Here is a 24,693-nt window from a genome sequence, read left to right as displayed (position 1 = left end):
TAATTGAAATCATGCGGTATAACGAGAGAGATACTCACTTATCCTTCTTCTGTACGATGTACTTGATGATGGGTGCGCCGCCGTCGGATTCTGGCACGGTCCACTTGAGGTCGACGGACTTGTTGTCGTAGTCCGTGATCTCGGGGCGTCCAGGAGCCGAGGGAACATCTGCGACAAAAACATAGGAAAAATAATTAACAAGGAATATGACAACACCGTACCTGTGCTCACATATCTGCGACGTACGACACGGGAATGCTTTCCCACACTCACAGCAAGGAAGAACTCACCGTAAGGATTCTTGGCGAGGATAGCCTGGTCGGCCTCCAGGGGCTCGGAGTCGCCTTCGTCGTTGACGGCGGTGACGCGGAACTTGTACTGGTGGCCGGGCTCGAGGCCCTCGACGTTGAAGTGCGGCGGCGCGGTGGCTCCGGGGCACTACGGGACAGACATGCTCAGAGGGGCTCGCTACGCTCTCACGTGAGTAATAATCACGAGAAGAGATTATTAGTTCCCAAGATGGGCGCTGAGTAACTAAGATTGAAAGAATAGTAAAAGAGGAGAGATCGGCGAAAATAAATGAAAAACCACAAGCGGAAGAATGCGCACGAGAAAAAGAAATGTCTAGTGTAAACCGGGCGTGCGATGATGTCTAGTGTCAATCGGGCGAGTGAAGATTCTGAAAGTAACATCATTTTTTAAAGTTATTTTTTGTTTGTTTTACTTTAATTTATTTTAAGCGCGGTCTCTCTCGTACTGTTAAATAGGAAGGAGGTATTACAGAGACGTTAACCCACCTTGCCGCATCTGACCCACTTGCCAGTAGCCAGATCCATCTTCTCGATCTCGTACTCCTTGATCGGCATTCCTCCGTCATCCTCAGGCTTCTCCCACTTCAGGCGGCAGCCGGTGTCGTGCACGTTGGACACGTCCAGCGGACCCTTGGGCTTGGTGGGGCGACCTGTGGGCACGAGAGAGGGCGTGAGACTCCCTGCGCGTCGCTTTGTCGGGGAAAGCTGCTGCTTAATCATGAAGACAATGGGAGACATCTATGGCGAGCTGTCGGTGCCTCTAAGAAATACCGTGACTACACCAAGATATAACACCTGCTGCCGCATAATTATAATACAAAATGCATTGCGGCATTGTACACAGTGCGCTTACATTCACTGTTGTATTTTCGTGTTTTTAGAGATGAACGACCATGAGAAGCGAGACAGCGGCGCCGCCGTCACTTACCGAGAACAACGAGCTCGACCGTCTCCTGGTCCTTGCCGTTGCGGTTCTCGATCTTGAGGGTGTAGAGACCGGCATCCTTCCTCTGGGCATTGGAGATGGAGAACTCGGTGTGATGGTCGGTGTTCTCGATATGGATCTTGTCGCTGTTGGACAGGACGGTGTCCTTGTAGATCCATTCCACCTCCGGCTCAGGCTCACCGATGTAGTCCACCGCCCACTTGTGGCTGCGGCCCACCTTGATGGTCACCGACTTGAAGTTGGTGCGGTCGATGCGCGGCTTCACTGCAAGGGAAGGTAGGCGCTCATGCTGTGCTCTCTGCTTACAGGTTTTCATTTTACGGAGGGACATTATAACTCTCCATGTCTGACCTTATTTGTGTATAATGAAATAGCATGAATAGTGAATTCTACTCTCTCTGATATTGCATTAAGTACTGCGTTATGAGAAGAGAAAGGATGGGGAAGTAAAAGTACTTACGGTTCTTGTGTTTGCACAGGTGGTTCTCGGTGGGCTCGGAGGCCTCACCGACACCAGCCTTGTTAGCAGCACGGACACGGAAGCTGTAGATGGTGCCTTCCTTCAGGTCTGGCACCGTGCACTCGCACTTGGTGTCCGGCGTCTGCAGAACCTCCTTCCATTCCACGGAGAGCTTGTCCTTCATCTCCACGTGGTAGTGGGTGATGGGGCGGCCGCCGTCCTTCTCGGGGGGAGTCCACCGGAGCTGCACCGACTTGTTGTCGTAGTCGATGATCTCGGGCTTGCCGGGCCTGCTTGGCTCATCTGCGGGCCGCGTGGGAGGAGCGGTAAGTGTTAAACAGGGATCATGAGCATGTGCACACACACACACACGCACACACACACACACACACACACACACACACACACACACACACACACACACACACACACACACACACACACACACACACACACACACACACACTCACACTCACACACACACACAATCATGTATCTACATATATAGTCATTCGTTAGGATAGAATCAATAGATATTCAACCATTCCGCCTGGCACTGACCGTAGGGGTTGCGAGCCGTGATGGGCTCATCGTTCTCGAGGGGCTCAGACTCGCCCTCCTTGTTCACGGCCTTCACGCGGAACTTGTACTTCTTCTTTGGTGTCAGGCCGTCCACTGTGAACTCCTCCTTATCGGGGCCGATCTGCGGGCGGGAGGGCAGGGTCACAGGACGTCGTAAGAGGTCATACCCGATAACACGAGGTCAATAAGAATTCCTTTTACTATGGCCCGCACTTAGACGGTAACTTCTTATTAACGTTGAGAACGAATGTGGGTACTAACTGTGTAGTATAATGGGATTATCGAAATGTGATCTTATAATGTTTAATGCAGGTTAAAGTTTAACTTCAACGAATATATGATATTCTGTTGTGTTATGATTTACGTCAATCATGTTGTTATTTAGTGTCTACTTATTACAAGTTACTTGGTATGAGAAGATGTTAATGAGTACTTTAACAAAATACAGAACGCCTGAGTTAATGATTCACACCAGATACGGAGCACCGACTCTGGCAGGCTCTTAAAATGAATATCAACAATAAGTATAACTACCGATACCAATACCAGTACCAATGCCAATACCAACTTCTTCAACGTCAGTTTTTAATATTTTTACTCTGAATACCAAAATATGCAGCATCAATAATACTTTGCCAGGGAGAAAATAAATAGAACGCAACTCCCGACAACGGAAGGTGCAGGATATAAGCGCCACGTCTAGAAAAGAATACCTGGACGAAAAACACGTCTTCCTGGGGCTCCTCGGCCACCTTAAGGCCTTTGCAACCCTTAGAAGCCCCAGGATCCTTGCGCTCCGAGGCGTCCTTCGATTCCTTTTCGCCCACAAAGCCCTGTGTGGCCGTGAGAGGAATGCTTGCGGGCCTGGCTATGTACTGTGGGAGGGAACATGACATGTTCACGCTACGTGCTAGGTGTGTGGGGGAGGTCGGGGTTGTCCGTGTGAGTTGGGCGTCAGAGGAAGGTCATTCCCTGTCTTTCAGGGATTACAGTGGGACAAAGAGAGGTACAAAGATAAGGAATAATGGCTGAGAATTCTGAAGGAGGGTGGATATCATGTTAGGTGTTTATTCCCTGTGTTATGATAGGTCGAGTATACCAGTACCTATAAAGGTTCTTTGATTTGCCCGAAAATACCTTTTTGTTGCAAGAGAAGTTGTATGTGAGTAAGTGACAGAGATAAAGCGAACTATTTTGTAGGTATTAAGGTATTCTTTATCGTCTACGTTGTTTCAGGAAATGAAGGAGAAATCCTAAACACAGGGAGGGAAACCGTAGACGCCATGTTGGAAGGAGAGAACCAAGACGAACCAAAAGACTCACCTCTCCAGCAGGAACCCAGGTGCCGGTGTCCATGTCCATCTTTTCGATGACATAACCCTCGATGGGAAGACCACCATCGTCCTTGGGCTTCTTCCACTTGAGCTTGACGTGGTCAGCACGAATCTCCTCAGGGAAGAGTGGTCCCTCGGGGCGGTTGGGCTTGGCTGTTGAGCGGCGGAGGAGAGAAGGCTGGCTAATTATACAGTTTATATGATGTTGTGAGAGAGCATTAAGAATTAATGGGTTGTGAAAGTAGAGTGACCAGAGAAAATGTAAATTAAAGTGGCTCTAAAAGTAGAATGAAATCCGGGAGAATGTAAGTTAAAATGGCTTTAATATGAAAATGATTTTCGGTCACAGAAATCGAGAAAAATTTAGATTTTTATTTTTTTAAGGCGAAAATTGATCCATCAAAAATTAACTGTGAGCAACATCAGCAAGTACTCTAGATTCCAGATATAAGATCCACCGAACTTCAGTCATGAAGATCTCATTCATCACCTACACGACTATGAAATATTTAAGAAACATCCGCAGGGAGCAGAGGAGCACCTACCGAGCACAACGACGTCAGCCACTTCCTCGCACTCGCCGACGGAGTTCGAGAGGCACAGCTTGTACTTGGCGGTATCGGAGCGGACGCCCTTCCTCAGAGTGAAGACGGTGTTGCGCTCATACTGCTCGATGGTGATCCTACCCACGTGGATACATTGTTAGATTCTGTACTTACTTTTGGATGAATTGGGAGGGAGGGGAGTTGCATGAATTTGCTGATTATCATATATTTTTTTTTTTTTTTCGGTGGAATCTGATTAAGGGAAGTACCTTTTGTTTTCAGTCCTTTTTTTTTGAGGGGAAACTTTTTTCGTAGACGGAAGGCGTGTGATGTATTTCAGTATCGATAGATCTCTAAGAAGTATGGAGACAAAGAAGCTGATTTCTAAGGTGTGTGTTTGCAAACAATGCTAGTCGTTGTATGAGACATGGACTTTAAATACACACGACAACAGAGGATAGTTCGAAATACAACTCCTCAGTAAACAAGAACGGTTGCCAGGAAAAGCTTGACCATTTCTTGTAGCAAACTATTCCTCTGCCTATTTTAGAGACTCATTTGCTGAGAAATCGTATCAAGAACCCCTTGACATAAGCTGTGATCTGGCCTACCTAAGTGATGTTTGTAAACATGAAATAATAATAATAATGCAACAACACTGACTTCTAAATTGAACTGTTTTTCTGTTTTGCAACTTAAGAAAATGAAAATAAAACTATTTACAGCAGCCTGTTTGTATATACATGCAATATCTTGCCTAACACATAATAATCAACATGCACTGCTGGCTGGGCACTAAGGCATCTTCATCTCATCTACAACTCCACCCTTGTTCAAGCTCCAAGCAGGCTACGGGTGCTGCAAGTGGGTTAGCCTTGGGCACGGGGCTTTGGCCTAGGGCAGCCGGGCGAGACCGCCTTAGACGCAAAGCCGCTGCGATCAATTATCGCGCCAAGAGCTGAGCGAAGAACACGATAATACTTTCCGAGCAGAAGAAAAAGAAGAAAAAGAAAAAATAGTAGGAAGCCTAAGCTGAGCCACACTCCCTAATCGTGAGTCCTCAGGCCGGCCTTCCATGCACACGCGACTAGGAGCAGCTGTCACAATAAAACCTTCAATCAGCTTTTTTTCCCCTATTCTTGGAGAACGAAAGAGGTCGAGGTCTTTCCTTCTGCGTCATCACGACGGGGGTGATGAGGGCAATGGGGCTGGCCTCATATATTTAGTCACTGATCTCATGACTGTGAGTTGAAGTAGAGGCGCTGATGCTCATAGCACGCACTACTTTCACTCACAATCTAACGTGATCAAGACCCATCTATGAGAGCAGGCTCACCAAAGGAGTTCAGAATAGATATGCTGATCATTTTTAATGCGGCAGCTGTGTCTATTTATCCTTCTGATGACAAGAAAACAAAATATTGTTGTTTTATAATCACAGAAAGTCAGTCAGAAAACTACTGCATTGGTGGTTTGCTTCGTATTAGTCAACATTGTAGTATAATTTTGATGAACAGCTAGTTATAAAGTAAATTTAAGAGACAATGTGTCACGTCACAAACCACCAACGCCTGTTCTCAGTATTAGAACTACCGTCTCAAAGTCAGTTACGTGTGATGTCACTAGTGTGCTTTATCGTGGAAAATAGAGGAAAGTAAAAAATGGTTTAAAGGTGGTGAGACGTGTTAACCATTGTCAAAAAGCCAGAGTCTGAGAATTATTCGAAATAAAGGGTAAAAAATGTCTAAGACAGAATAAAAGCGAGAAGTTCTTCTTCACACAAGAACTTCGCCAACACCTATACATTATGTACAAAAAATGAGGAATCTCAATACCTCAAAAATATAGTCATCTATGATGAAAAATGGGTATAACTGCTATCCGGGCAGTATAAAAATAATGTTCACCTTTAGATGACCCATTTATTTAAAAAGGGCAAAAAATAAAAAAAATGAAAAATTCAAAAATCCTCTACGAGTGTTAGCTTTCCAGAAAAGAAAGGCTCATATCACTTTTTATTCTGTCTTAGAAGAACCAGGTGCTTTCGGTCAAAGAACCAGAGGTTTTCGGTCACCTTCTACAGTTGTAAGGGTCTGGTAGCCTGGAAGGAAACGGTTTACGTGTTTATCAATCAGTCACATAAGAGAGCACAGTCTACTGTACTTAAAAGTCAAATTAAAATGAGGTTTATACAGGAAGGTCATTTAGCAAAGGTCAGAGTCTGCCCGGGTACTGAACGTCACCCGGAGAGTCCCCCTATAATGTCCATCCTGTTATAACTTGTTCTTTGTCTCTTTTCTCTTTTAAGTTTTGGGAAGGATTTATCTTATAATTAAAGCATTTATATCTCCATTGATACAATATACCAGTGTTATAAAAGTCTATATTTTCTCCGGGTTCAATTTCATACACAATCATGTTCCTCGTGGGAGAGGGCGAACCCAACATTACCTATTTCATCACTGTTCTCATTTTTGGCTGTACCTTCAACTCCCGATTCCCTTGCTCATTTGTACTTTCATCCACATATCCATTCTTCAATAACTGGCTTTCTATTTCATTTCAGTCACACTTATATCACGGTTTTGAGAGTTGCTTTTAGCATAACCCTAAGTGGTAAATCAAAGTCATATTTCTCCTAAACTGCAGTTTGACATAAGGTTCAGTCACTATCAACAAAGAACGGCATTCTTCACACATGCTCCCTAATCCTCCATCGTTATTCCCCACATCTTATTTACTGTACATCCTTCTTCCACACTTTCCCCATCATTCTTCCTAATCCTGCACCCTTCTTCCCCTCTTTACCCCCTCTCCCCTCTTCTCCCCGACCCAACGGCACTCACCTTTCCTCCTCGTCGGGGATGACCTCCTTGTCGTCCTTCTTCCAGATGGCCTTTGGCTCGGGTTCACCACCGTACTTGATATCCAGCTTGAACAGCTGGCTCTTCTTGATCACGATGTTCTTGAACTCCTCCTTGTTCTTGACGTAGGGCTTCACTGTTGATGAGGTAAGGACGTGAGGTAAGAATGATGGTGCGTTGAAGTTTCAGAATTTGTGTGGATGTGTGACGGGCTGCAGATTGTTATATGTGTTGGACATTCATGAAAAATATCAGACTGTGGATGGAATTAGCACAAAATCAACAGAGAAAGATAAGAAGTGCCATCCATATTAAAAAAGACAGAAAAAGAGAGGGAAAAGAGAAGGATGTGAAAAGTAAGAAGAAAGCATAAATAAGAGGAAGAAAAGTAAAAAACTTACCGAAGCGGTTCTTAGCCTGAATAGGCTTGGTTGGGTCGGAGGGTTCACCGGGACCTGCCTTGTTGACAGCTCTGACACGGAACTCATACTGGTTACCCTCCTTCAGGTTGGGAATAGTGCCCTCCGTCACGTCGCCCTGGATCTCGATACCCTTGCTCCAGTCGCTGAAGCGGTCCTGAAGGGGGCGTCGCCGAAGGGAAAGGCGTTAGAGCAAGTAGTATATAAAGACACAAGGGAAACCGAGCCATTTTCCAGCACGTTCCGAGAGCTTGAATGCGTTTAAGATTATTACTCGAAGTGTTTGGATAAACTGTGAGTTTTTTCCTATTATTTCGAAAAATTTGGATAATGAACAAGAAATATACGTATTTAAGATAAAATTAGTAAGATATATCGATAGTATGATTTGATTCAATAACTGAATATCTATTGTTATGTTAATTATCGACGTGATCAAAATACATTTTATTTACGGAGAGAGAAATGCATTATTTAAGAGACAAGCTGATAAATGAGAGGAAGAGTAGCTAAATATTGAATTACTGATAGAACTGCCAACCCTTTATCGATCAAGCCTATTTGAAATCAGTGTTAGAAGCGAACTCCAAACTTTTTGCTGTGTTTTATAAATTCGTTTTCAACATCATTATGATTTGTGTGTTTTTAAGGAAATGCTTGTGTGCATCTTTGGAGAGTCGTTGTTTTATTTCATTGTTTAGATTATTTAAAGGTTATAGCGTCATTTTATTTAGATAAATAAACTTTGTGATTAAGTAGATACTAATTTGTGGAGGGCTAAATGTTAAATCTAATGTTAATTAAATTAGCATATTAAAGCATATAGGTATATACTAAATAGCCTTAATTTTACGACTGCAAATATACCAAATGTGTTTAAAGGAGATATACAGTATAAACATTACATAAGTGCTTGGAAAAGATCTGTATCGTAAAATAAACAAAAGCACGTTTGTTTGTTTTTCCCAATACAGATCGGTAGCAAGCTGCTACGAGCTACAGAAGCAGTTTTACGGCTTCTGTGGCGATGTCGCGGCTTTCACTTTAATAGAATATGGCCGAGGAGATTCAACTTACCATTACAAGGCACTGGATGTCTTAATAATACGTTTTTAATGGGTACTTAAAAAAACTATTTGATGGGCTTAATGGTTTAACATCGTGGGTCGTTAATATTTCCGAATCTCTGGGCCATATTTCACAGAAAGCGAAAGGCCGTAACGGCGCTACACATACTGAATCCTGTTGGAGCCTTACCACCTCCCCGCCTTCTGGCATGGCGCGAGTCTGTAGATAACGGTAAACGTGTTCGTAACATGTTATGGGAACACGTGGATCTCAGGCACACAATAACAATAACAAACAGGACACTCCTCACTCGATCGAATTTGTTATCATGAAGATTTATTTTTGCCTAAATGTTATTTGAACAATCTAGATGCTTTAGATTACTGAATTAGGAAACTGATTTACTAATTAACTAACACACATATCGAGTGAGAAGATCCTGGATTGCTTCGAAAGTAGGCAATCCAGTTGAGACAAGAATTAGGATTATGTATATTGTTGTGTCTCTGGGCAAGTTCAAGGACGACAAAGAACATTAAAGTGAATGCTGACAGACATTTTTAGGGCAAGACAAGACGATAGACATTATTCACTGTATTGAGGTCATGTCATGTATTTGAAATATAAGTAAGATATCACTTATAAGTATATGAGACAAAGAATTTGATTTGTTATATCAAATAGTCAATACAATATTGAGAGCATGTGATTCATCATTTAAACAATATATGTGGTCGTGATTATGTAATATATGTTACAAAACGAAATGACTGAACATATATAGGACAACAAATATAAGGGGGAAAAATTAATATAAAACGTAAGGTTCTGGTAGGAAAAAAATATATTTCTTGAACAAGAAATTCGGATAAAAGGTTTGGTTTGTGGAACAAAAAACAAAAAACAAAATATTTTCAAAAGGAAGTAAGGAGATGTCAGTTTATTTTCACGGCTGGTTAGGCAGAGCGTCTCTCAGTCCCCTTTCCAGAACGTCAAAAACCATATAAAAAACAAAATAAGGTAAGAAATAAAACAAAACAAAACAAAAAATCATTGCTAAAAAGTAGGAATGCTAGGAAAATCACCAATATGAAAGGGAATTATATATATATGTATATATATATATATAAGGAAAAAAAAGAAAAAAATGCTTGGCAGGAAATAAAAAATGGGACGAAAAAATAGAAAACTAAAATCAACTCAACAAAAAGAAAAATGAGATCCCGCAGTGACATCACGAGGCACGTACCCTGAACTCGATGACGTAGCCAGTGATGGGCGAGCCGCCGTCGGTCTCGGGCTTCGACCAGCGCAGGTCGGCGTGCTCGGGACCCCAGTCATTCACCTCAACGTGCATGATCTTGCCGGGTTCATCTGCATTGTGATGAAGATGGCGATTAAGAGGATGCCAATGGTAATATCGCTTAGTGGTATTAGTGATCACGATAATGATTTCAATAAACAATTATCATCACAATAACAACAAAACTACAATAATTCAAGACGAATCCCTCGAATTCTTCCTGCGTAAAGTGTCAATAAGACCAACTCACCCCAAGGATCCTTCGCCAAGATGACCTTCGGGTAAACGGCAGGATCCGAAGCTCCGAGCTTGTTGCTGGCAGTGACTCGGAACTTGTACTGCTTCTTGTTCTCGAGGTCCTCCATCTTGAAGCGGAGGGGCTCGTCGGCGGGGATCTCCGTGACCTGGGCCCATCCTCCTGTACGAGGTCATGGCGGCAAAGAGATTAGATCGTGTAGGGAGGAAGAAGGGGTAGGGGGCGGTTGGAATTTTTATTGTGTATGGTGGGTAAAGAGGTACGTTAGCGTGGTGCGTGTGTATCGATTAAAAAAAAAAAAAAAACATATTCTTCTTTGTCTTCTACAATGAAGCGAAGTGTATAGCGCATGGAGTTCTACGTTAGATACGCGTTTCTTGTTCGCTGTGCAAGCATACGTAAGAGCGAGTGTTGCGCGTCGAATTCGAAATCGGAACGTAACCATTTCTTGTACAAGAATGATTTTCGTGTTCCTTCTCAATTCTGCTTTCTACGTTTCCACCGTCCTTATCAGCGCGTATGGTGTAAAAGCAGTCAGTAAAAAGCCCATTGATGAAGTGATTGATATCATGTCCATTTTAGAAAAGTCTTTATCCTAAAATCAGCACAGGAATATGAGCAGAAGATAGATCTTAAATGTCGACTAACTCACAGTGAAAAAAGGTCAAATCGTCTTCAGACATTGTTAAAGAATGTCTCTGGTCGAAGAGAATAGTAAAGAACCTATAAGTCAATAGTGAGTATACTCAGACCTACAAGAATATGTAAGAAAAGGTTCTCATCTGATACACTTACTATCTAGTTGTGATTAGTATCAGAATAATTTGCTAGTATTCTCTACGTAAGTGGTATTAACTATGACTACATCAAGAGAAAGTCCCAAATATAGATTTATTGAAAATATGTATTTTTGACTTCAAATGTTAACTGTAGTTGTTGACTAATATTTGAGAACTGTTAAAATTGTTTCTATAGATAGACATAAACGCATTAGTATAAAGAAGTCAGGCCACCAGGCCAGATATATAACAATCATATGAGTTAACATGTTATCGTCTTTTCATCAGTAGAGTGCAATTAGAAATAACATAAGTGAATCAGTAATTGACAGTGCAAAGTAAATTTGAGAGACAGTATAAGACAAGTAGACTGTTCTGTACTATGTCTTGTGCGGGTCAGGCCCGAGGGACATTTCGTCTGCCAACGACCAAATGCACGGGACTACAAATCTCCAGTTAAATAAAGATAGTCTAAGATTAAAGTGAGTCAGTATGATTCAACTTACAAATGTGAAAGGTAATTGATATTTCAAAGAGAAAACGTGCATACGGTCGCTAGCAAAATGACTGTCTTACTGTGCTCACTTTTGTGTGAAGCATAACTTATTCAAGTGTAAGAAAAAACCTGTGCTTTTGAATGATATTTAAGAGAGAAACAAGATCGTTGGTCAAACATGAAGTGAAGTTTATGCCCATGGTTTAATGGCTATGTTGGAGACAAAAGCCAAATCGATTTATGAGGTTAGAATCGTTCTTGTATCCATTTATATATCCATAAATAAATGAGATACAACGTATATCCGTCATGTATGAAGTAAAGTATGTGCTCTTGTTCCAGCTGGAAGGCCGAACGCTACAGGGTTCGGGCAGAGCAATGCTTGTACTCTCACCATGATCTCAAGCAGTCATGCGGTGTGTGTGTGCGAGGAGGGGGCGCATGTCAAGTCGGAGGGTGTGTCACGTAAATGGCTCGTCCTGTATCGAGCATGTGCAAAAATCTATGTAACTACTGGTATGTTATATATTTATATACATACATACATATATATATATATATACATACATATATATATACATATATATATATATATAAATATATACATACATATATATATATATATATATATATATATATATATTTATATATATACACACACATATATATATATATATATATATACATATATATATATATATATATATATATATATATATATATATATATATATATATATATCGAAATAGTAAGTGCATTAGTGTCATATTTTATTTTAAAAAATGGGTTTGTATATAAAAGCAAAAACAAAACGTTATACATCAAAAGACGTCAGCATATATGCGTCATATCCCACACTGAACATCGGTTCCTCATGCAAGCGTTTTTTTTTTTCTCGTAAAAATAGCCGTATCTATTATCAGCTTCGGTCAGTATCGGCGAGCATGCTTATAAGATCTACAAAATTATGAAAATAAAAATAATTTGCTTATGCGTAGACTACAGGGCTACAAAAGGCAAAAGTAAAGTAAAAAAAAAATATATATATATAAATATAAAAAGTTATTGATCAAAATAGATTTCTCGTTATTTCTTCTACAGTATTATATGAAGTTATATTAATGAAAACAGTTAGACGTACATATATTAAAACTAAGAGACACTATTTGATGATTTACAAATGTTGGTATTTTGATGAGAAGAAAAATATATGATGATTTAAAGAGAAGAGAATGTCATTAAGAAATATGGTTTTCAGTTTATGTAAAATAATAAAGACGTTCGCTTATTTAACGCACGGTAGAAATTTCTCCTTATTTTGTTTTGTATTTTTTTTTTGGGGGGGTGGGGGAAAAACGTTTTATTTAAATTCGCTCCATATTATTTAAAGTGGAAAATCGTCTTGGCTGCTGGCCTGTTGATTTAAATCTTGCTGAAAAGAGTTTAAGATGTTTAATCGCTTGTTGTCCTCTTCAGGGCGCCGCAGCGAGAGGAGCTGTGGACTGTCCTCTTGTTTGCGGAAAAAAATGAAGCTATAAATTCAAAGCTAAAACTTAATAGGCTTGAAGTTAATAACTCTACGAACCAGGTGTAACCCTGACACATAGCAGCTATTACGAGGAATATATGAATAGCAATAATTGAATAAATGTTATTGACTAGAATTTTCATTTGAATGAAATACTGAAAACAATGCCCATAACAAGGCTTTAAAAAAATTGATTTGAGCTAATTCCAGTCCCTCAAATCACTAATAATCTCGCTTCAGGCGCAGTGATGAGGCAACAGTCAAGGTCTATGTATAAGGTAGCGATTCAGGCCACATGACTTGCAGTGGGTTAGTGTATACACTGTACCTGTTCGTTCCCAGATATGCGGATGTGATGCTGTTGGGAGAGGAAATAGAATGTAAGCAAAGTGAGTTTAGGAGCTCACTTAAAGATAACCCTATCAGGAATTGGGATTTTTTTTCTCTTTTTTTATGAGGAGTAAGGATAAAGGTTTGACGGATGGGGAAATCTGGATCGTAGGAGGATTGGATTCGCTAAAATGGAGCTATTTTTTTTCCATGCTGATTCAAGACAGTGTTTGAATCAATTATTACTCTGAAGCCCAAAGAGAAGGATACGATAAAATCTATTCACCCAGTCAGTCACATTTGTAGCAGATTTTTTAAAAGGATCATACGAGTTCTAATTTTTTAATCTAAATATCACAAACTCTTCTGCTACGAATTCTGATCATGGGCCTTATTCTACATGCTACTGTCTATTATCCACATATTTAAAACGATCTCCCGTAGACTTTGATTGTTCTTTTGATATTGTGCAAACCGTCAGAAGTCTGAATTTACAGTTATACAGTATGAACAACCAAAGCTATTTGTAAATAAATGGATAATAGTTTTTTCTCTCGTTTCGCCTTCCTTGATGTACACAGGGGCGGTCTTGGAGCAAAATGTATCGTAAAACACTACTCTGAGAAGACTTATTCTGTTTCAAATCCTGCTCTTACAACAGTGGCATCATACTATTGCCTTTCAAAAAGAAAAATACTGTATGATGAAATCATAAAACCCTCTGACTGATTTACTCACAACCACTACATATAATTTCCAAAAATAGTATTTGGGCAAGAAAATCATGCTAAACCTATATTTGGAAAAAATATAAAATGCTGAAAAGAAAACAAACAAACAAATCGACTATGGAATATACTATAAAACAATGCAATACTTAAGACACAAAAAAATATATCGCATCAGACAAAACAAAACGTCTATAAAATGGCAACACAGAAACCACAGACCACTTTCTCCAACAAAACAAAACCTGAGACACAAACACCGACTGAGAATTCATAAACAGATAAAAGAGAGAGAAAGGAAACAATAAGACTACAGATAGACATCAAGTGACAAACATTATCATCTACGGAAAACCTCGTCCGCATTCGTTTCTCCCTCCGTCCCCTCTGTCCGTCGCACTCACCCTTGACGGAGAAGTCCTGACGCTCCACCGTGTAGTAGGTGAGAGCCATTCCACCGTCGTCCTTGGGGGGCTTGAAGGTCAGCACGCAGGAGGTGCTGAAGACCTCGGACACCTGTAAAGAGGGGGCGGTGAGGGGCGAAGGTACAGGGAGCGTGTGTAAGGGGAGTGTGACTTCAACACTGATATATCTTCTGTAAACACACAACTCTATTGCAGTGAAAAAGTCTCACTAAGTTCTGTTTACTGTACCGATATTTAAAGAAGAGATACCGTAATGGTTTGCCTCACTGTTTAGGCAGAACATCCAGCGACCGATAGCGTGCTTTGCTTTATGAACCTATCAACCCTCGGACTCATCCAGACGCGCTCCCGCACTCACCTCGATCTCCGTGGGCGGGCTCGGGCGGTCCTGCATGTTGATCTTGACCTCCTTGCTGCTCTCGCCAGCCTTGTTGGACATCTTGATGGTGTACTTGCCGGACTGGTCCCTAGAGGGCTTCTTGATGGTGTAGGTGACCTTCTTATCCTGAATGTTGACCTCGACTTCCTTCATGGGGATGGGCTTGCCTCCCTTCAGCAACTTGGCGTCGACCTTAGAGATCCTTGCGCCGGGCACTGGGAGAAGGAGTTGGGTGTTAGACTAGTCGGTGATAGGTTTTAGTATGGTAGAAGCTACGATCTGTGGGAAGACTGCACATTTCATATAAATGTTCTAGGTTACTGAGTAACAGATTTTATTATTCTAGCTTTCAAGGTGTATCTATCAGCCCCTTCGAAGGGTGACTGTTGAACATTGACTGCATTCCTCCATTTTCTTATTTAATCAATTATAAGATTTCCTTTATGTTTCTCCCATCTCTATAAGCCTAACCTCCCTCGTAAGAAGAACCACTTAATCCTCACAGTTCTCACCACTGAGCTTCTTGGAATCACTCACTCACTCACCTGTGTAAGGAACGTCGAAGACCAGAGGCTTGGTGACGGGGCCTTCGATGGGTTCTTCGGGCTTGATGCTCGGTGGCTTCTCGCCCTCGCCCACGCTCAGCTGGCACGAGCATTCCAGGGACCCGCAGACCACCTGGGGTTGAGGGAACACCATGATGCACAAGGCATTGCAATTGGTTTTATTCTTAGATATATGTGGCAGCTACTGAAGGAGCGAAGTTTGTGGCAAGAGCCTTAACGAAAGCTTATGTCTCAAGAGAAGTTAACTAAGAGTAAGAACAAGCCGTTCGCCTCACCTTGACTTCGCCTTCGTGTTCGCCGGCGCATTCCTTGATGATGAGTCTGTGGATTCCGCGGTCCTTCTTGATTTCGAAGATATCCGAGTTCTCGACCTCCTTGCCGTTCACGAACCACTGGATCGGGGCGTTCGGGTCGACCAGCTCGCACTCGAAGTTGGCGGGCTGGCGCTCGAACGAGGTTACGTCCTGCAGCTTCTTCTTGAACTTGTTTTCATCTGTTGGAGGGAATAGCTTTTCCGTTATCTACCCGACAATTTTTAGCGGATTTATTGAAAACAGATGCAAAAATAATCAATGAATTGTTAGTCTTTTCTCCTGTTTTCATATTTTTTACCCATTTGTGTCTGTCATAGATTCGCTTAAAGGTCACAACTCCAAGAATACTTACACTGAACGATGACTTCGCACGTCGTCTCGTCAGCGTTCGTCTTACAGGTGTAGAAGCCAGCATTGGACATCTGGATGCTCTTGAAGACCAGCTGCCTCTTCCTGCCGTCCTTCATGATCTTGGCGCTGAGGGTGAGGGGGACATTAGCCTTGTGTTAGGACTTCGAGGCCGAGTGAGAGAGCGTGTCTCCCACCTGCCACGAAAACACCTCTGCCTCCCACCTCCGAGAATGGTGTGAAATTGCGAAACAATAGTATGTCTTTCAACCTCACAAAGTTTGCAAAATCGTGTAGGAAATATTATACAAAAAATCATGGTAAATTATAATAAAATCCTTCAAACCATTTCCTCACACATGAAGGTGCGTGCTCAAGTACTTTTCTTTTTGTCTTTTTTTAACTACTCTATGTGCCACATCCACCACAGTTGCTGGTGTGAGGCGTAGGCCGCGTTACATACGAACTGGCTACCGTTCCTTCTTGAACTTGAAACAAAGAGCTGGCAATGGAGAGCTATGGAAACTCTGGTATGTAAGGAAAACCTATAACATAAAGTCAATTCTGAAGCTGATTATCTAAACTCTCGACTCGGTCACGGAAGGCAAAAGCAGACAGCTGTGTGTATCGCGGCCTGGAGTTCTGTACAGACTACTGGCAGGTCTAGATGCTGATGCGTCAAGCTGTCATCTCTATTTGCCACTTGACGTGGTCAGACGCTCGCAAATATAAGCTTAAAAGCAGCAGCGGTATGCTAGTAGAGAGGGGATGGTGCCAGTGTAGTTTAGCTTCTTCAGATATAGGGAATGATATTCATGATTTATTATTATATTTATATTGTGGTCTGAATTACTTCCTGCTTACCCATCGTTTCATTAAACGTTTATTTACACACGTATATAGAATAATCACCAACTTGGATTTTTATAAGATTTTATTATAATATAAATGAAGTAGTGGCAGCGGTCGCCAGGTTGGCCAGGGCCAAGTCATTTCATTAAGTCCCGGAAATCTGTAGGTGTGAGCGGAAACAAAACATTGTCACAAATGCCAAGGCCACGTTATTCATTCGTGACAATGCACATGAATTACCTGTCTGACTGCAGATAATCGCAGAAGCGAGACCTGTGAGAGGGCAACACTGCATCAACACAGAGAAAAACGGATGGTTTGAATTGAAAGAAAAAGAGAGATTCTACATGGGAGACGAATAAAGGAAGAAAGACAGAGAAAAAAGTAATACAAAACAAACAAACAATGGAAGAGGAATTCTTACCTACTCATATTCTGACTTTTAAGTGACACGGAGGATTACTTTAGGAAAGAAAGGTGACTGTTATTTGACAAAAACATAGACTCAACTTGTTACGTCACTTACTTTTACGAAATACAGGATAGTTCAAAGAAGAGGCAAGTGTCATAAACGTAGAAGAGAAGACAGTAAAGGCAAGAATTTTACAAGGAAGACATTCAGTAACAAGAAAAAAAAAAAAGGAAATGGATAGAAAAGTGAAGGATTCAACAATGACTAAATTCAAAAAGAAAGAAAAAAAGTGAAAGAGTAAGAGACAATACTGTATCTGCAAGCTAGTTCAGTATATCAATACAATCAAGACAAATACCATGGCAAGCTGTATACATCACATGAATCAAGAGGACTTCGAGGGCTTGAAGAGAACATAAAGTGTGGGGACAGATGACTGATCACAACATCATCAAAGAGTATGGCCTAAGGGGGTCATGTGTGTTGGGGGCAAGTCACAGCAAATCCAAAAGACCCTAGGACCTTACCCTGAGTCGGACTCGAGCTTCTTCTCGCCAGGCGAACCACTCGACGGTAGCTTCAGCCTCGTCGACCTCGCACTCCAGGACGACCTTGTTGTTCTCGGTCACGGTCATCGACCTCAGCTGCTTTGTGAACTTGAACGGTTGATCTGGAGACGCAACAAGCATAAGCAATAAAATCCAAACGCTTTTTTTTAAAAGGACCTCAGAACTCCTCATTTCAAATTACAGGCCCTAGGAACTCTGAAATTACGGTCGATTTCCAGTTAACTTCACCCACTCACCGACAATGTTGAGGTTGCACTCGCAGGACTCCTTCTCAACCTTGAAGATCTTGGCTGTGTATTTGCCCTTGTCCTTCTTGGAGGCCTTCTTGATGGTCAGACGCACCGTGCCAGTCATGTCCTTGTACGTCTCGAATTTTTCGTTATCCTGGAACATGATGGTCACAGTCATAATCAAATCCAAAGAGAAACGAAGAAAAAGAAGAAAGATGCTGAAGAAGAAGGAAAGAAAGAAAGAAAGAAAAAACAATAAGGGTATATCATCATAAAGCTTTACATTCACCAGAGATGCCGGGCCTTACCTCAATTTTCTGGTCTCCCTTGTACCAGTGGACGATGGCCTTGTGGGAGTTGACGACAGCCTCAAGAACGGCGTCCTTGCCGGTGTAGCTCGAGGACTTCTTCGGCAGAGGCTTCGTGAACTTGAAGTCGGGGTCGGGTTCTGAGTGGGGGCGGGGAGTTCAAGTTATTTATTGATTTCAAGTTTATTGTCGAGTTCACGTTTGTTATACCGCTGTGGTTTTGGTTAGGAAAATATGTATACATAACGGGTATATTTGGAGGAAGAGAAAACAAAGAGGAGAATAATAATAATAATAATAATAATAATAAGAAGAAGAAGAAGGAGAAGAGAGAGAGTAGGAAAGAAAAAGAGAGAGAAAGAGAGAGACAAGATGCCCGAGCCAAGGGCAGACACTGACCCTGCACGGTGAGGATAGCCGAGCAGGAGATGCCCATGCACTCCACGGTGTATTTGCCCATGTCGTCCATGGTGGGCCGGCTGATCGTGATGCCGTGCACGCAGCCCTCAGCCTTGAACTTATACTTGGAGCCGGGGAACAATTCCTGGGGATCGGGCAAAGGGGCGTTATGCGAGGAACGGGACACGGGACAGTTGTATCAGCACTAGCAAAATAAATAACTGTAAGAAGAACATGACAGCTTATAATAACAAAAAGGGAACACCGTACTCACATCCTTCTTGAAGAACCACTTGGCCTTTGAGTCCTTCTTGGAGAACTCGCCCTCGAACTTGGCGGTCTTGTCCTTGCCCTCTTTGACGGTGAGGTCAACCAGGGGCTTGACCCAAGACTCGACCTTCTGCTCGCAGGTGGGGGGGAGGGGGAGAAAAGGGTGGATGAGTAAGGGACTTGGGGGTGGCGTGAATCTCAGGCTCCGTCTCACAAAGCACGTCTAGCGGACTGTATTTGAACCATAGGAAAACAGAACTCTCTCTCTCTATCTCCCTCCCTCCCTCTCTCTCTCTCTCTCTCTCTCTCTCTCTCTCTCTCTCTCTCTCTCTCTCTCTCTCTCTCTCTCTCTCTCTCTCTCTCTCTCTCACACACACACACACACACACACACTCACACTCACACTCACACTCACTCACACACACACACACACACACACACACACACACACACACACACACACACACACACAAATATGCTGAAACGTTTGTATAATATGTTTTCTTTTGTCAGTCGTGAGAAGGAGGTCTGTTATTCAGCCATTTGTCATATTCACATTTTTTAATGAAACGAATATTTCTTTTTAAGTAATTAGAGTACATTAACATTGATTAACCAATAGGTCTTGTCAATTTGCATCTCTAATAGCAAAATCTCCAACGAATTAATCAAGACAGTGATATCAATGAAGATTGTGATTTCAAGACCGGCTGAAACAGAAGACAATCTATAACTGGAAGGTGATCTGAATACTTTATTGAGCATCAGGCAACAATCACATATAAAAAGAAATATCATAAAACAAAAGATAAATTGATGCCAACTCTATGGGTAACAGAGAATCACGCTGTGACTCAACCTGTGTGTATAAGAACAGTTTAGGATTAATTCACATCTAGATATGACATGCGGACGTGCAGATATGAATAAATGGTCGAGAGATCCCCGAATTGGGAACAACGCTCGGGCTAGGTGTAAGTTGCCCAGGATATCAGAATTATACACATGAGAATATAGATCATAGATATATAAACATGCATACATGCCTTATTTTAAATCATGCCTGCATCCGGCCACGTCTAGAAAATGGAGAAACTGAAAGAGTAATGGCGGTTGAGGTAACGATGCTCTTTCTTTTGGCCTCATGACACCGGGTCTTCGTTCTACGCGTCTTATACATTGCCGTCAAGATGCGTCCATGGTTTACGACACTGAGGACTACGTGCATGTGCAAAAGAAAAAGCATTTCACATATATTCATACTGAATATAAAAGATACATTTTTAAGAGTCATGCAGAATATCTTTTTAACCAAGGTTTTGGGTTTGGTGTTTATGAAGAGAAGACTTAGAGAGTGACTTAAAGCGCGGCGGTTTTATTGAGTGATAAAGAATACGTTTTTTTTTATTATTGTTGATTATTTTTCAGCTTGGGTTAATTTGGTTTCGTTTTGAGTTGAATTTGGGGTCGTTTTAATAATCATGATTAAAATTTTGATGGGAAATATGAATTAAGACGTGGTTACATCAATTTAAAAATTTTGATTTTTAATACTGTTGTACCATCCTAATTCCATCAGTATGTTCTAAATACCTTCAGATTTAAAGTTATATGTAAATCAAGAATAATTATGATGGAATACTGGCGGAAATATTAACGGTATAGCTAGTCGGTACTTCTAGCCATGAAAGAGATCAAAGACCGAAATGTTGCAGCGTGCCAAACCTCGACACACTCGTCAAACCTCATTCCAGTGTTGGAGCTTTGGCCAATCAGGAATAAGATCTGCTAATGACACTCTACGAAGATTGTCAGTCTCCTGAGGGCGTAGGAGGAGAGAAGACCACGTCAGTGTGCTGAGGGCGGAGAGGAGAGAGCGACGGAGGCGGTGGGTGTGGCTGCGGAGGTCACGTGGTCACTCCACAAGCGAGTTAGCAAATCACAAACCTCGAAATGTGTTTGGGTCGGGGTGGGAGGGGCAAGGCGAACCAATCATTGATCAAGGGGGCGAGCCGTAAGCGAAAAGGGGGAGGAGTCTATTGGTCAAGGGGGTGGAACTTAACCAAAAGGGGGGATGAGTCTTGTCTGATTCTTGTTTTCATTTCAGTGACTCTCAGTGATTTAAAGTGATCAGGAATCTGAGCTGTGCAGCAGCATCTAGAGTCAATTCAAATAACTAAAATACGCAAGAATCCAAGAACACTTTTATTCTGTAGTAGAATATAGATCAATATTAAAAGCTACATGAGAAGTGTAGCAAAATGCTTTATATTATATACAAGTGACCAAGTTTAGTTTCTTCTTGGCATACTTCAACATCGCTTAATCAAAAGAAGATCAAAGTGAAGATCAAGAAACGTCATGATAATGTCTATAACGCTTAATAATGTCTATACAAACAGCATATATACAGGTGAAAAAATCGGGCTAAAATGTATGCCTGTTGTAAAATCATTGAGGTCAAATATAAGTTCATCAAAATTGAGCGTCGGAATGGGATTTCAAAATTCGTCTGGGAGAAGGGACAGTTTTATAAGTAGTGGATAAAAAAGGGCATTTGATCACATCTAGAAAAAGATAAAAAAGCAAAAATCAAAAGCACGTAAAAGCAACAAATAAAGCTTTTAAAGGTGGACGTAAAATAAAATATAACGTAAAACAAAAAATAAAAATAACAGCCGTACAATTAATTATCATGGAATTGAATCCTTTTTTTATAGAGATAAAATGAGGATCCAAGGCTTAGCGTTCTGCCCGGGTCCAATCCAACTGCTGTTTACCCTTTTACGTTTGACGGCCTGGAGTGTCGGCCAATCAGGAATCATCTCAGCGAGCGATCCTTTGCGACTGCCAGGAGGAGGTGGTTTTAGGCCTTGTGGCGGATCCTTGAGGCCGCGTCCGTAACAACCATGCCAGGCAATGGAGGGAGAGAGCAAGTTAGCAGGGAACCCACAACCCCAGAACGTGAAAACAACATGGCGCTACCCCTAGGCCGTGACGTCACATCCCGCCATGGCCGCGGAATCGCCGAGGGGAACCATGACGTAACGAGTGAGCTTCTGTTATGACGTCACGACAAGTAATTTTAGTCATGACGTCATAAGAGACCGTCGACTGTGACGTCAGTGAAATTCTCGGGATCGCAAGGCCACGCCAGGGTGATAACGCATCAGCTGGCTGTGGCTGTGGCTGCGGACGCCTTAAGGCCTCTTCTTAAGGAAAGTCTTCCGGGTCTTGCTTCTTGCTTGAGATCTTGAGGAGTGCAGTCGGGCTGCTAAGTTTATTTAGGTGTGTTGCTGGACACGTTAGATTTTTTTTTTTTTTTTTTTTTTTTATAAAAAGTTGAAAAAAAAACTACTGGGAAGGATCTACATAAAAAAATCTGAATATGAATTAGTTAATATAGAACTATTAATGAAATCAAAGGAATTACGCTATATCTCAGTGAAAAAAATTATATTTTTAAAAAGTTGATTAAACTTTTTATTACAATATTGAATATTTAAGTAAATGTGTAACTATAGTCTATTTATTATTTTGTTTAGCTTATCATCATTATATGATAAAGTAAACCATAAAAATTATTATCGCACTGCTTCTATTTAAAAAAACAAAAAAATCAAATGCATGCAAGAAGCTACCTAAAGGATAGGTTATGTAAGGTCGAGTCTAAAATCCTCCTTGAATGTCCAAGAAGGAAGGTCACTCGGTCAGATGATTGCGTCTGAGAAAGGTCTTTGCTGAAATGCAAATAATCATTATGAACATGAAAATCAAATCTATGGAGCCAGCGATGTGATGCGGTGTTTCCCAGGAGGTTCGGACGAGCGGCAAGGTCATCTGTTGAGTTGAGAAATCAAAGTGAAATGCCGAGTAGGTCAGGCCACCAAGGTCATCGACGGAGGGGAAAAGGTCGGCTCCTGCAGGAACTTACCCTTTCAACCTTGCGGAGCTGAGGCTTCTGCTCCTTCTCGGTCTCCTTCAGGTCGCCCCAGTCTGGGTCCTCGTTATCCTTCTTCCACTTGGCGTACTTCTTCTTCTTCAACATGGCACGGAAGTCCATGCCGCTGGCGTCTGTCGAGAAGAACTCTGGTTATCTCAAATATTAATACATATTAACCACGTTCTCCTTATTTCAGATACCCCTTTTAATGAAGTTACCAATTCCATGCATCTGTTTTCTTCTGATTTATATATGAGGCTCCGTTTCCCGCGCTTACCCGAGACGTAGAAGTCCATCTCAGCGGAATCCTCTCCGTGCTGGTTCGAAATCACCACCTTGTACCTGCCCTCGTCGTTGGGCTTGGTCTTTCGGATGCACAGCGTGACGCAGTTGGTCTCGGCGTCCGTGTGGACCTTGTAGCGACCGCCTTCATTGATCTCGGTGAAGCCCTTGAAGAATTTGATCGAGGGTGGTGGGTTGCCCTCCACAATGAGGTCAATGTAGCCGTTCTGGTCTGCAAGGAATGGAACGGCGCGGCGTTACTCGTGTACTCTTCTCTCGATTAAATCAGGAACGCAGCGAGTATATCGCTAAAATATGCCACAGGCATTGCAGAATTTCAAGAAAAGACCCAATTAAATCAAGGAAGAATTCCCGATCCAGTGTGGCACTCACCTTCCACGGCTGTGTACTTCTGCTGGACGTCGACGATGGACGGGGGTCCGGGCTGGCCGATGGGGCGCAGCGGCGTGCTCGGCTTGTCCATCTTCTCGTCGTCCTGGACCGAGGGACGGCGGACATCGCTGCTCGGTCGACGTCGCTGTTGACGGCGCGGGCGGCGGCGGGGAAGGGGGAGTCGGCAAAGACGTTACGTTAGAATCTCGTCTTGGCGGCGGGACGGAGAGATCCACGAGAAAGGTTTCGGGAGGAAGAGGGTGCGTTAAGAGGGGAGGAAGGAAGAAAATAGCGGTGAGAGATGAGGTTAAGGAGGAAAAAAGATTACGAAAGACAGAAGAGGAAGAGAGGTTTATTCTCGTGGATCTCGTCACTCGTAGATGAACATTCAATTTATTCATTGTTAACTTACCTTTAAATAATGAATGAGCAAAATTCAGAGAAATGAAATTGCAATGCGCGAAATGGATTTGAAATTTCGTCATTGTCAAAAAATCACTTAGATTTTCACGATATGAAATTAAAAGTCTGTTGTACATGAAAGAAGTAACAGAGTACAGGGAAGAGTTGTTTTTTATATTGAATATGATGTACTATCTTTCTAGATTGACAAAAAAGAACGTTAAACACATCAACACATCAACTTAAATGTACATTCTACGATTACTTAATTATCTACGCTTGACAAATTACTAGTAATTATTCGCTAAACCGAAGATATTTCTTGGATTTGACAAAAAAAAGCAAATCAAATGTATATATAGGCATATATGCAAAATATGTCAAATCAAGAAAAAAATGAAGGAAAAATATGTTTAAAATTAAACATCTAAATTCAAAATAAAACTTCATGGAGAAAAAACACATATATAGTTTCTAGCATCGGTTTAACGAAAATAAACTGCTACTGAAGTAAACTACCTTAGACTACATAAACCCACAATATAGAACACTCGGAAGCTTTGTACATATAACAAGGAGGAATAGAAGACAGATTCACAAGAGATATTCTAAGACTTAACTTAAGTAAGTCCTGAGTCATTAAAGTTTGCAG

General features: G+C 41.7%; 1 protein-coding gene across 7 annotated transcripts in view; it reads right to left on the bottom strand.

Annotated features, from left to right (window-relative positions):
• Positions 1 to 17,912, bottom strand: part of LOC125040724 (twitchin-like) — a 62,991-nt gene extending 45,079 nt beyond the window's left edge. For 5 of the 7 annotated variants that reach the window (XM_047635417.1, XM_047635421.1, XM_047635418.1 and 2 more), the window contains exons 1-19: positions 17,773 to 17,912; positions 15,986 to 16,110; positions 15,595 to 15,812; positions 15,299 to 15,431; positions 14,733 to 14,968; positions 14,354 to 14,465; positions 13,220 to 13,249; positions 10,083 to 10,250; positions 9,779 to 9,903; positions 7,444 to 7,618; positions 7,025 to 7,178; positions 4,179 to 4,315; positions 3,623 to 3,786; positions 2,279 to 2,420; positions 1,718 to 2,020; positions 1,240 to 1,521; positions 798 to 961; positions 291 to 438; positions 39 to 168 (exon numbers count right to left, since the gene is read on the bottom strand). In XM_047635417.1, the coding sequence (XP_047491373.1) occupies positions 39 to 168; positions 291 to 438; positions 798 to 961; positions 1,240 to 1,521; positions 1,718 to 2,020; positions 2,279 to 2,420; positions 3,623 to 3,786; positions 4,179 to 4,315; positions 7,025 to 7,178; positions 7,444 to 7,618; positions 9,779 to 9,903; positions 10,083 to 10,250; positions 13,220 to 13,249; positions 14,354 to 14,465; positions 14,733 to 14,968; positions 15,299 to 15,431; positions 15,595 to 15,812; positions 15,986 to 16,100 (2,936 nt within the window). In that variant the 5' untranslated portion in view covers positions 16,101 to 16,110; positions 17,773 to 17,912. The remainder of the gene's footprint in view (positions 1 to 38; positions 169 to 290; positions 439 to 797; positions 962 to 1,239; positions 1,522 to 1,717; positions 2,021 to 2,278; positions 2,421 to 3,622; positions 3,787 to 4,178; positions 4,316 to 7,024; positions 7,179 to 7,443; positions 7,619 to 9,778; positions 9,904 to 10,082; positions 10,251 to 13,219; positions 13,250 to 14,353; positions 14,466 to 14,732; positions 14,969 to 15,298; positions 15,432 to 15,594; positions 15,813 to 15,985; positions 16,111 to 17,772) is intronic. The other 2 variants (XM_047635420.1, XM_047635423.1) reach the window with 1 other exon arrangement.
• Between the last annotated feature and the right edge of the window lie 6,781 nt (positions 17,913 to 24,693).

Source organism: Penaeus chinensis, chromosome 29, assembly GCF_019202785.1.
Source record: "Penaeus chinensis breed Huanghai No. 1 chromosome 29, ASM1920278v2, whole genome shotgun sequence".
Taxonomy (NCBI): domain Eukaryota; kingdom Metazoa; phylum Arthropoda; class Malacostraca; order Decapoda; family Penaeidae; genus Penaeus; species Penaeus chinensis.
The sequence above is the reverse complement of the archived record's forward strand: the minus strand, read 5'-3'. Positions and strand labels throughout refer to the sequence as shown.